The sequence below is a fragment of the Mustela putorius genome, unplaced genomic scaffold, assembly GCF_011764305.1.
Source record: "Mustela putorius furo isolate JIRA1106 unplaced genomic scaffold, ASM1176430v1.1 tig00003836_pilon_pilon_pilon, whole genome shotgun sequence".
Classification (NCBI taxonomy): Eukaryota; Metazoa; Chordata; class Mammalia; order Carnivora; family Mustelidae; genus Mustela; species Mustela putorius.
Window position 1 is genome coordinate 34,984,128 of NW_025421989.1, and position 12,638 is coordinate 34,996,765.

Below are 12,638 nucleotides of genomic sequence, written 5' to 3' on the forward strand. Positions count from 1 at the left end.
GGGGGTGGATACTTTAAAAAAAAAATTCAGTTAGTCAAAGGCATGGATTGTTTTCTTAATAATAAAAGTGGATTTCTTTTTAAATGGAAGCGTTAATGATTTATTTCATTCATTTGAGAGAGAGAGAGAATGCGCATGCGCACGATCAAGAGCAGGAGGAGAGGCAGAGAAAGAAGCAAGCTCCCTGCTGAGCAGAGAACATGATGCAGGGCTCGATATCAGGACCCCAGGATCAGCGTAAGCTGAAGGCAGACACTTAACGGACCAAACCATCCAGGCGCTCCTGGAAGCATTAATAGATCAAAACCACTTGTTGGCTGCCTTTTGTCTTCAGGACCCATCCCAAACGTTACAGGTACTCCAAGCCTTCCCCAACAAGAGGCTCTCTCACTCCATACGCCAGGCTATCCGACGGTGCTAGAAGTCCCCCTTCCCAGCTCTGCCTCGCTGTTCCCGCCTACTGAGGCCTGCTGACGCCACCCTTTGTGCGCTTCGAGAGCCCACTCCACCACATCATCCCTGCGGCCTCCTCCCAGACACCAGCACCCCTGTCTGTCTGCTCTACTTTCGCGTTCTCAGCGTTCCAGGTAGGCCCAGAAAGCACTCAGGACATTCTGAGCACCAGTGGATTTGATACAAGGAAGCACATGCTTATAAAATCTTTGGGAGGGACCCCTGGGTTCCACTACAATCCACCAGGGTTGTCATCCGGGCACTGGCAAGCGGCCACCACGACCCCAACTGCTTTTGAAGACTCGATGTTGGAAGGCTGGTCTAGTCACGCCAGCCAGCCAGTGTGTCTCGATGAGCTCTCCAGGCTTGTTGGCAGCTACTAGAGCAGGAGGATGCCTCTCCCTCCCTCTGCCTTCCAAACCAAAGGGACGCTGAGATCCTAGCTGCAAGGGAGCCTAGCAGCTCTCAGATTTCCAGCCTCTGCAATGAAGAAAGGATGTAAAAGGACATGGGACAGAAACTGAGCGCCAACCGAGAGAACCCAGCACGGATACTGCTGGAAAAGGAAGGGCGGCTGAGTGTCAGGGTGGTCAAAACTATAGGTCTGGACTGCAAAAGGTAACAAAAAGACATGAGGTCTAGAGGGAGAAGGGACGCAACCCCCCCTGTTTCTGGAAGGATCGCTCCTTAAAGACGAAGGGCTGGCCACGATGGAATTACTATAGTTCGCCGTCACGGCCACCAAAGACAATGTAAGGGAGTACCGGGGCATCAAGAGAAAAAGCTGGGAGAAGGATCCAAGAGACATCCAAATGTACTTAGAATAGGCCTCAAAACTTGGTTCTGAGTAAACTCCCCTGAAATCTTCCATCTGCTTTGGTTTCTGGGCACTAAAGATTCCTCTGAAGTTCACTGTGGGGCCCTGACCATCATTGTTGCTTAAAAAGCATCTGTGACAACAGTAATGTTGCAGGGAAACATGGGACACGAGGTGCTTCCGTTTTCTCCTTTTCCTCAACAGGTTTATTGCCTTTTAAGAAAATTTTTGTAAAATATAAATACAAAGGCAGAGAATTTACTTACAAAGTTAAAACACAGATTTCAAACATAAACACACAATTCAGAAAATTTTAGTTTTATGTACATTTTCAAGCAACCTCAACATATTATGTTAGTTCTCAATATTTTACAGGGTACAGAAAAAAATAGCTCAAAGTCTTCTTTAAATAAGAGCATAAAATGTTTAAACATATAAACAATCCGGTTTGATGCGTGAAAACTAATTTCACAGCTTTTAAATTAGGATATAAAAGTTTCATACAATTAGTTGTTGTGTGTGGCTATGGTCTGAATTTATATTACACGCTACTGGATTACATCCAATAGCATTTCCCTGGCCTGAGCAGGTACTCTGTAAACATAACATAAAAGTTACAACAATTGCCAAGTGCCTTCACCCAATTCACGCCCCCAAACCAACCACGGGGTTGTGGCCACACGTGAAACCATGGTGGTCGCGGTCACGGGAGCTTTGTGGGACACTGAGTCCAAGTGTGCAGCTCCTTTTCCTCATATTTTTGATTTCCTTAAAAAAGAAATGAAAAGAAAACTAATGTTCCAAGTAGAAATGAACATATCCCAGAAGCAGGTGTGCATTTGAAAAGTAAATAGACATTGTAACAACTTCATACAAACCGATGGAGAGGTTTAAAAAGGAGAAATAAACAAACAAGAAAACAAGAGAAAACCAAAACAGAGACAGAAACAGAACATGTTGCTAAGTCCTTCTGACTGTGGAGTCGTTTCTCTTATATAAAGAAGAGATATTTTCCTATGTAATAGTGTCCTTTCTTTACAGAAATAGTCGTATTATGACACATATGCACAGAGATTAACACTATGACACACTGTACACGGCGGGCCCAGCCAGCTCACCAGTAGTCATCTGACGCCCCATCACTCGGGTGCAGCCACTCCATGGACGAGCCCAGCAGAGTCTGCAGCTCACTGGTGAACTCCACCAGGTCTAAGAGCTCCTTGCTCTCGGGGTTAAAGGCCTCCAGGTCTTTGGAGCAGGAGAACAGGAGACTGGCCGACACCTGCCGGTAAAATTCGGCTTCGGCGATAGTGACAACTTCCACGTTGGGGAAATTGCAGCGGAAGATGCGGGAGGACATTTTCAGCTTCTTGAGCACGTCCGAGAGCAGCAGCCAGTTTCGAGGCCTGCAGATGAGACAGGAGAGTGGCTCGAGTTTCTGGGCCAAGCTGAAGGTGCCTGGAGCTACAACCCCCACGCGAATGGGCTGGCCACTCCTGTGGGGACCCTGCCGGGACCCCGTCCCAGGGTCTCATCACCCCCAGAAAAGCTGGTGAGGAGGTGCGATGTGTCTGGATTGTGAAGCGACCATTGAAAGAGGACCAGCCGGACTTAGACAGCAGCAGGGACAGCACCTTGAAAGGAGCCTCATCTCGGGGAGTCCTGGGGCGGCCAGAGGCTGACAGGCAAACACACCTGCTCACACAACTCTGAGCACAGCTCTCAGGTGACCCCTCTCCAGGGCAAGCACCTCACTCTGGTCACCGTGGGAAGCCTTCTGTATCCTAGCCCAAACACCGCCCACAGACACCCCTCGGGTCTCTCCTGTCCTCTGCTCTGACCCTCCCGAAGGGAAGCATTATCAACACGACACAGAAGGCTGGCCCGCTGGCCTTCCCTTCCCGGCGCCTGCGCCTCCACCCCCACCCCTTGGGACTCCTGGGAGTGTCTCTTCTGAGAAGGAAGGTGTGACATTCCTCCCAGCTACCCTGCCAGGCTTTAGGACTTCTATCACGAGTAACATGTCACTGTAGCAGCATGCGTGTTTACGACTTTGGAATCTGAGGAGGAGGTTACTCATTAAGCACCTGTGTCAACACGCAGCCAAAGAGTCCCCTGTCGCGTACACACCCCCAAGGGACTGGTCATCTGCGGCCCCAGGGCCCAACCATCAGGGCAAGGCTTGGTCTAACCACGTCCAAGGACAGTCAAGATCCCAGGTACCACAGAATGTTCTTTTCGATCTTACATAAGAGGGGGGTATATCAGCAGAGGCCAACAGACTGCAAGTGTCTTGGAAGGTCACAACAGTGGCATATTATGGGGGGGCTCATGAAGAGGACCCCTTTCCAAGTTTAGTGACTTAAGGATCCGAGTTGCCCCAACTCTTCCATGAAATTCCAATCACTGAATTCAATGTCCTGGCGGGGGGGAGGGTCCCCTGATAAGGGCAGTTAGACCATGCTATACTCCCCCACCCCCACCGACCTTTTTTAGAAAGATCTACTGCATTATGTGGGGTTCACGGCATTCATTCACCCACCCACCCTCACCTGCTGAAAGGGGTTTCTAACCCCTGCCCCCTTACCCCTCCCCGAGCAGCCCAGTTAGTTCTCAAGCACGTGACAGACAGCCATGCTCACCCCTGAGCGACGGACACTTGGATGTTGTAACACGGTAAGAGGGGGCTTTCCGAAAACTCAAATTCAAACACATCGCTGTAGGCCTCATCATCATCATCCTGGTCCTCCGGTCCTGGGGGGTTCGCTAAAACATCATAGCCACTCTCATCATCTGGTTCTAAGGGAGGGCAGACGAGACAGAAAGATGTCAGCAAGCAGCCGCGAGAGGTTGGCTGTTGTCAAAAGAGGACTCTGAAAAACTTGCCCAACTCAGTCCTGCTTACAGCACCCGCTGCCCGCCAGCCCTCACCCACACCAGAAAGTTCTGTAACTCATTCACTTGCCACTGAACGGAAAAGGACAACTGCTCACCACACACAGAGCTGCCATAGAATTCCCAAGAGCCATTGGAGTCTTCGTCACTGCGACCCTGTAGGTCATTTAAATAATCTGGAAGGAGAAAAACAAGATAAAACCCGCTGTAGGGGAATGAAACGCTGGCCAAGGTAGGGGGCATTTCCCGGTGAGAGCTGGCACGGCGCTTCCTATCTATCCCACAGTGCTCCCTCTTGGGCAACGCTTCCAAATCCCTGTTCTCAGCTACGTGCGCCCAGACCTACGTACCCGTCCACCTGCTTTCCAGACAGACGGACCACCCTCCCTGCCCCTGGCCCACCCAAAAGGCTAGATGGGTAAGTGAAGAATTTTCTCAGCCCTCGTAGGCAAAGACTGTACGTATCTGTCCTCTGAATTACGTATCCGTTCTCAGACAGACTAACTTTCCCCAGCAAGTGTCCCTTAAAGTGAAGGAGAGTGGGCCCAGTGAGGAAGGGGCAGTCCCCGGACATAAGTGTGTGAAGAAACTGTAGAAAACAGCTGGACTACTAAGACCATCTCCTGAACTTTGTCGTACCTGTTAAAAACTTTTCCATAAGTTCGCTGTGGGTCATTTTCATGATGGTTCTACCTGAGTACGTAGCCAAAGTGGGGTCAGCACCATAGGAGAGGAGCAAGCGGACAATTTCCAAGTGATCATTCTCAACGGCATCATGGAGTGGTCTAGGAGAGACGCGTAGTAGGATTAAATCTGTGCTCACCACGGGACATGTGTGCGTCAAGCCTCCCAGGCACCCTCTTCACCAAGGAGCTGTGCCGCTGCCATTCCGGACAGGGAAATGGAGGCCCTGGGAGTGGCCCAAGGTCAAGCAAGGACTTACTCTGCTATTTCTACACATAACCCTTTCTGAGGCAGGTGGAAGGGCCAATTTCAAACCTAATTCCCAAATGCAAATCTATTTTAATCCAGGGCCCAAGGGGGAACTCAAACTAAAATGAAACTATTTTCAATGAACGTGAAGTAGTGACACAGACTGGGAAAAAAGAATTTAGGGCGGGGGCGGGGTGGGGTGAAGGACTCACACCATCATGGAAGCCAAAAAGCCAAGCAACTTTTCTACAATAATAATAATAATAGAAGTAATAAAGGGTAAATCCTACTCCTTTTTAAAAAAATGAAAACTAGGTACAAAGTGGGGCCTCTCCAGAAGACGGCGTGCCAGCAGCTCAGAGATGAATGAGCCTGCCTCTGGCCCAGAAGCAGAGTCCCGGGCAGGGCAGGGGCAGTGAGATCTCAGAGTCTTCTGGCCCCTGTCCACTGGGGTCAGAACGCTGCCTGCAGTCCCATCTTGGGGGGGAAATCCTGTTTGGAAACCACGAGACACCAAATACCTTGCAGTTTTGCTAATTTTACCCCTGTCAGGAAAGCCCTAGGCCCTGTCTCCCAGCTGCATCCCACATGCAACTGGGAAAGATGCTAGGGCTGACTTCGACCTGGGCCTCTGACCTGAGGTCAAGGACAGGGTAGGGGACAGGCGTGGGGATGCCAGTGGACATAGCAGGTCCTACGGAGCCAGTGGCCGCTGGCCCTCCATCTGTATGTGTTCCTGAGACTACTTATTCACACGTATTTCATACACTGTTAAAAAGGTGACAACCTCAGTTATCACAAAAGCTCTAACGTCTTTAGGACTTTCAGTCCAGGGCAGCCCTTAGTAATTTTTGGAGTTCCATTTCGTTTGCCACAAAGGTCTGCTTGATTCCGTTCTGGAAGACTCCAACATTGATGTGCTTAGGTTATCACTCTCCACCTTCCCTTCTGGAGTTTACCCCATGCCCCAAGAACCAATGCCACTCACCTGGTTCCGTCTTGGGCGCTGCAGTTGACGTCCGCGCCATATTCCAGAAGGTGTCGGACGATGTTGAGCCATCCCCGTGCACAAGCCTCGTGCAGGGCGCAGTAGCCTGCGTTGTCTCGATGGTTCACATCACAGATCTTGTTCTCCAGACAGTACAAGACCACCTCCTATGGTGGGGGGGGGGGGAAGACGGGGACGCCATCAGACCTCTGTGCCTACAAGGGCGACCTCTCCAGAGCCTGGCAGTGCCTACTCTCAGAGGTGCACGCGCGTGTCCCTGGGTCCCTGAGCCCAAGAGCAGTTCGGGCCAGCGGGGGCCCTGCTGGTGAAGGTGGCAAGAACACATGTGACGGAGTCCGTGGGTGCATTCAGTAGGTGGTAGTGGAGAGAAAAAGGTAAAAAATATGGATGACCGACGCACAGAGATTAAATTAGCCAGAGAACATTCCTTCACACTGAGAAGGAGGGGCATTGGGTTAGGTTAGCCAAGTCCTCCCGTGCTCCTGCTTGCGGGGTAAGCAGGGTCCAAGAGTGAGGCTCTCTCTGTACCCGCCGCTGAACATCGAGAAAGGACAGGACACCACTTCAGATAACCCCAATCTCTCCTTCACCTTGCGCTGCCCCACTGGGAGCAGAATCGATATGGGATATTTGCATAGCTACTTAAGTTAATAAAGACAGGGATCCGAAAAGTCGCACGCTGCAACCTACTCGTCTTGAGAACTAAACAAAACAAGTCCGCCCCTCCCCCCGCCATTTCAGAAGGTATTCTGTGTCAACGGGTTGCGTTAGAATCACTGTTATTAATCTGACTTCTTTGGTGTGTTAAAATATTAATACGAACAGCTCCTGGTAAGCAGAGCAGTAATTTATTCAATGTTTTATTACCTTGATTAAGAAAGTTTTCAAACACACAGAACAGCGTCTGCCACCAGAAAACACACGGCCCTGCTCTCCTACAAGTCATGCCCAGCAGAGAGCTGTCAGGCTCCCAGAGCTGGGCTGCGTGAGGCTGGCCTACACACAGTCTACTTGCCAAGGGGGAGCTGGATGGGGCCGGAGCAGGCCTCCCTGTGACAACTTTGAAGTAACTCCTCTGTTAAACCCCAAACAGGGGTCATTCCAGCCACCCGCAGATGTAAACTGGGATCTACAAACCTTTCGGGGTCTTTCCAGGCCCCATCCAAAGCGACCACTTACTTGGGAGCTAACTAGAATGTTCTACATGCTCACCCCGTGAACCTCATGTGGCATGCTGGCAGAGCTGGCCATCAGTGTCCTGTGGCTTCAGGTCACACCACAGCAGCTCCCCTCCGAAACAGGAGGCGGAAGAAAGAAGGCATGCCCACAGATGCGTTTCTCCGTTCGGGAGCCCAACCTGCCAGAAAGCCCACAATCCTCCGGGCTCCCAGGCCACCTGCCCCAAGCCCTCGTATCCAGGATACCGCATGAAGCTGCTGCTCTTTTAGCAGGCCCTCACTAGCCAGACTCGAGTGGACGGCTGCAAGCTAATGAGTTGTGGTGCCCCAGCCAGGGAGAGGCCTTGTCACGTGGCTCCAGGATCAGGTCCGAGCGCCACCGACTGCTGTGCGCAGATCAATTTACCCGGGTTCCAGCAGCCTGCCGGGTGTCCTATCAACTGGGGTTTATTTGCTCTGACAATTATGGCCTTCACCTGGAGACCCCCCCATCGCTACCAGGGTACCTCGAAATCAAAGGACGGCCAACCTGATGGGTAGGTTAAGTTGACTCTCCTCTCCTGGAGGGCAGAGGAGAGGCAGCAGGCACGGGACGGCCACAGGGCTTTGCCTTCACTGTGCTGTGCTATTTACAGCATTGTCAGTTTCCCCAAATGAGGATGTCACCTGTTACCCCACAGTAACCTCTGCAACAGCCAGAAGGGAAAGTGGCACCGTTCTCCTTCCACGCTTGGGGAAACTGAGGTCTGGAGAGATTAAGAGCCCCAAGTTCAACGAACATCATGTGCTAGACTTACAGCTCAAGTCTTCTGGTACCTGGTCAGTGGGGAGATTCAGAAGTCCCAAGAGGGCCCCTTGAGAGAGGGACGCAATCCAGCTGCTATGAGCAGCCTGCAAGCCCCAGTCTAGTTAGGGGGTCAAGCGGCCTAAAGAACTATGGCTTCCTTGCTGGGAGGGCAGCGGCCTATCGCCTGTCCACTGCTGTCATCCACAGAGAGGACAGGCAAGGCTGTCCACCCAACAGTTCCTGGCTTATGTTCTGTACTAGAAATGGGAGTGTTTGAAGGGCAGCCCACCCATTTCCAAACAAAATTAAACTGTTTTCGTTGGACAATTCTCTGTTAAGTGGCTATAAGCTGAATGCCATTAACCGCAAAATGTAACCATAAAGGCCATAAACCCGACATTGTTAATTAATTAAATGCCTCATTAACTTTTTTAAAAACATGATTTATTCAATTCATAGAAAATTTAACCATCACCACGAAACGCACAAGCATGTGGTTGCACACGGGCATTTTAGCCTAAGAAACAGAAGCCTTTCTACCAGGAGGGAAAAGCTTCGAGTGTCTCCAGCCACGCAAGTGCTCTATTTAACGTAGAGGGTGTTTCTGAACCTCAAGGAGCAGAGAAGCCCAACACAAAGCTCGGACACCCTTTTCAGGACACGCAGCATCCCTAGCTAAGCAAAAACACATGGTGGTATAAACGAACTTCGGTAAGACTCTTCCAAGTCAGTGCTTTCATGACACATGCCTTTCCGGCGTTAAACAAACGGTCCTTCAACTTTCAAAGATTGAGACTGCCCAATCTAAATGGCCATCCCCACGCGTTTTAAATTCTCCCCAACGAAATCCCAGAAAGTTGGGAGTTAAAAGTCACTACATACATGCTCAACGTCAAAACTGGTAATCTATGCAACTTACATGCTGAACTTGAGGCATGAAGGGAACCCCCCACACACAGTTGTCAGGACATAAACATTTCCAAGGGTTCAGGTGCCATCAGAGGCCTAGTACGTAGCTTAAAAATGCATGGACTGAGTAAATGCTCCTTGGTCCAGGCCTCAGACCCACTGGTTCCACAAGAAAACCAAAATGGAAACTTCCTTAGAGAACCAACAAGGGTCTCCCTAGGTCTCTGGGCCCAAATGAAGACTTCTGGAAATGCCAAGATCAGAAGTGAAGCAGGGAGCCCTACCCTCCTGCTCTCACTCCTCTCATCCAGTGTTTGCCGGGAACACAGACCCCTTTTCTCAACCACGACCAGTCATGACCCAAGGAGCTAATAATGCCGGGCACGCGGGGTCTAACTAGCTCAGCGTCGGGTAGAGTATCTGTCGGTCATCCTAGGTGCTGCAGCTCTCAGCTCACGGGAAGCCAACCAGATGCCACAGGGACTTCACCACCCCTAAGATTATCATTCCAGAGAGTTCTCTCCAGGCAATCCAGAGATCTCCAGAAGAGGAATACCACCAGAAAAGGCATCAACAATAGCATCTTTAACGGTCCACCAAAACTACCCTCAAGCTAAAAAATCACGGGTGCTCTGGACTTCCTACCAAGTTGTGCCCTGGGAGGGAAATGGGGGTGTGTGTGTCTGGCTTGGGGGTCAAGGCGGTCACACCAGGAAGGGCTCCCCCACACAGCAGACGGAGCCACAGAGCTGGCCAAGGTACGGGGGCCGGGACTCCGGGCCCATCCCGAGCATCCTCATCTCGCGGGCCCTCATCGCAGCCCTGGGCCACACCTCCACACTCAGCCTGCTGAGCCCTCTTTTTTCCACCATTCAACTCCCAGAGGGCTGATGCCAGCATAAAAAATGCCTTTGCCCTGTGGGCTCTTACATCACAATTTCATCTGACAAGCGTGGTGGGGGAGCCGCGCGGGGCAGAGGGGGTAATATATCTCTTAGAGGGCAAGTCCAGCAGCGTGAGGCGGTCTGGGAGAGGAGCAGGCTGGGGGAGGGGGCGGTGAGTCTTAGGCATTGACCGAGTCCCCCCCATCCTCCCCCGCACGCCCTCTTGGAAAAAAAAAGACTCTTCAGGTTGTCCCCCAACCCCAAGCCCTACCCGGACATCTCCTGCCCCCTCCCGACAGGGGCATCGCTTTGCCCGGAACAGCACAGGCAACCCAAAATAGAGCTAATAACTTCTCTCCCCCTTGCTAATCAGAATCTAAAAGGGCTCATTAAAATTCCCCCAGTCGCCAAGCCCTGGGTTATGTCAGATTTTGTATCAGAGATAAGTGAGCGAGACTAGAGGGTGCCGAAGCAGCCTACCTGCCTGAACACGACGTGAACATCAGAGAGGCCTTTCTCTTCACGTGGCGACTGAACAAGCCGGCAAAGCGGCAGGAGCCGGGAGCGCGAGCGGGGAGAACGCAAACACCCCGCTGGAATACCGGCCCAGTCCCGGGTGAGGAGGGGGCTGTGTCTGGACCCCGCCACTGCCCACCCCCGCCCCCAGCCTTGAGGAGCCATGGCCAGGGCTCCTGGGATCCAGGCAACCCCCAACAAGGCCCCTCACCTCGTAGCCGAGCCTGGCCGCCCGCTGCAAGAGAGTCTCGCCCGCGTTCTTATTGACGATGAGTCTCCGAGCTTCTGGAGGCATCGGGCGCGACTGGGTGGTCTCTGGAGGGGAGCTGGAGCGTGGCAGCTGCGTGGACTGGGAAGCTGGCAGTAACTGTTGCAAACGGTCGAAGGGCTTCTGGTCCTGCTTGGCTGGTGACAGATCGTAGTCGGAACTGGGCTCAGGCCGCTTCCGGAACCTCCGGACGGTCACCTGTCACAAAACCGGGTGTGCACACAGGTAAGCCAGGCTTCACTGACCCGCCTTCCCAAGTGACAGACCCGAACGAGGGGGGAACTCTCTCCCTTGCTTTTGTTTTGGGAAGAAAAGAGGGTTGCACGGAGGAGCCCTAGGGGGTGGGGTGTGATATTTCGGGGAGGAATGTGGGGAAAGAGAACCTCTGTCCCCAGAAGCAGAGGCGGCAAGCAGGTGGGGTGTGCTGTCCCGGGCCCAAAGGGGAGTGGGGGTAGGGGGTAGGCAAGAGGTACCTTGCCGTCCGTGTTCTCCACATAGTAGTCTCCCGCTAGGGATAAGCCCTGCCTGGGCTCCTGCGGGATCAGATGCTTGGTTTTGCACAGTCTCTTCCCGGATGGTTTCTCGCTGTTGTCGGTGAATTTCTGCAGCAGGGAGGCAGCCTGGCAATCCTCTTCTTCGTCTGTGCACAGCACATCTGTCTTCTGGCTTTCTTTAATTTTCTGCTGTTTGGCAGGCGGCCTCGAGGCTGGCGTGCAGCTTGGCTGAGTCTGCTTTTTGCCGCTCGCATTGGTGGATGAAAGGCTCTTCATGGGCGGAGAGCCGGAGAACACAGGCAAGCCTAAATCCAGAGGGGGTGGCGGCGGGAAGGAGGGAGGGGGAGAAGAAGCGGGCGTTACACAGTTGTAGCCGGTGCGGAAAGAAAAGCCCATTGTTAGCACTGATCACTGGAGCGGCTTCAGTTTTTAAAGATATACCAATTATGTTCCCAAAGCATTAATATTTTAATTATCCCACATTCAAACAGCAAGTAGGTTAACCCACAAAACGCCAAGTGGCCCCAAGTTTCCTCAAAGGACCTGGACAGGAGGAGGGCAGGAGCCAGCTCTTCCAGATCTCCCACCCCCCAACCCACGGGGCCGGGGTGGGGGTGCGGTGGGGGGAGCTGGGTGCCCAGGACCTAAATAGACCTAAATAAGCAGACACGGGCTGAGGCTGGACCAGGGCACCGGCCAGCCCCCTGGGGTTCCCCAGACGATGGGCTCCCTCCTGAGCTCCCCTCACTACACACTCCCTCCCCAGGGCAGGACCGGAGGTTGGAAGGATCTGAAAGGAAAGCACTCCCTGCCCGCCTCGACCTGGTCTGTCCATTTCTCTGGCACTCGGCTCCTCCTGGGGCCCTTGCCCACGGGAAGGCTGGTGACCCACCCTGCAGGAGCGGGGCGGCCTCTGCGTACCTTGTTCATTGTCACTGGATTTGAGGGACTCCTCCGACCAGCTTCTGTTGCCTTTGGCCTCAGCCCTTTTCCTGCCGGGTTTCTCTTCGGGGCTGTTATTGCCCTGGACGGTGACCTCAGGCTGAACCGCCTGGGTCACTTCCTTCCTGCCCTGGCGGCCAGGTTTGCTCTCTGCTGCCGACACCTGCTGCTCCCAGCGCTCTCTAAGGTGCAGCAAGTGGCGTTGCTTTTTAGGATGGAGCCCTGTTAATTCAATGCACACCTTCAGGTTGGTCAGCTCACTATAATGTGGGTCTTCTAAGTGGTTAGAGGAACTGTTTGTCATTTCCCTCTCAGGCCAGTCATCTAATGGAGAAATAACTACAAATTAATCAAAAAGCCCCCTGGGGGGGGAACAAATTGTCTTACGCATCGCTAATAGGGGTGGGGGTGGGAAGGGGAGTGAGCGGTCCCTGCCTCTGCCGGAGCCGGTCACCAAGTCTCTCGGAACGGGACTTATCCGGTATCTTTGGCCATCTTTGGGCTCAAGCTCCTGCATCTGGCTTTGGGCACAGGGGAGGCATGAGTGGCTTCC

The 12,638-nt window shown here is 52.7% G+C and overlaps 1 protein-coding gene across 14 annotated transcripts in view; it reads right to left on the reverse strand.

Annotated features, from left to right (window-relative positions):
• BCOR (BCL6 corepressor) overlaps positions 1-12,638 on the reverse strand; it is a 121,565-nt gene that overhangs the window by 5,445 nt on the left and 103,482 nt on the right. For 8 of the 14 annotated variants that reach the window (XM_045089462.1, XM_045089461.1, XM_013057499.2 and 5 more), the window contains 8 exons: positions 12,065-12,409; positions 11,123-11,448; positions 10,593-10,847; positions 6,087-6,253; positions 4,805-4,950; positions 4,264-4,341; positions 3,913-4,069; positions 2,389-2,676 (listed from right to left, as the gene is read on the reverse strand). In XM_045089462.1, coding sequence (XP_044945397.1) covers positions 2,389-2,676; positions 3,913-4,069; positions 4,264-4,341; positions 4,805-4,950; positions 6,087-6,253; positions 10,593-10,847; positions 11,123-11,448; positions 12,065-12,409 — 1,762 coding nt within the window. Of the gene's footprint in view, positions 1-1,448; positions 2,677-3,912; positions 4,070-4,263; positions 4,342-4,804; positions 4,951-6,086; positions 6,254-10,592; positions 10,848-11,122; positions 11,449-12,064; positions 12,410-12,638 lie in introns of those variants that run through there. The other 6 variants (XM_004754904.3, XM_004754902.3, XM_004754907.3 and 3 more) reach the window with 4 other exon arrangements.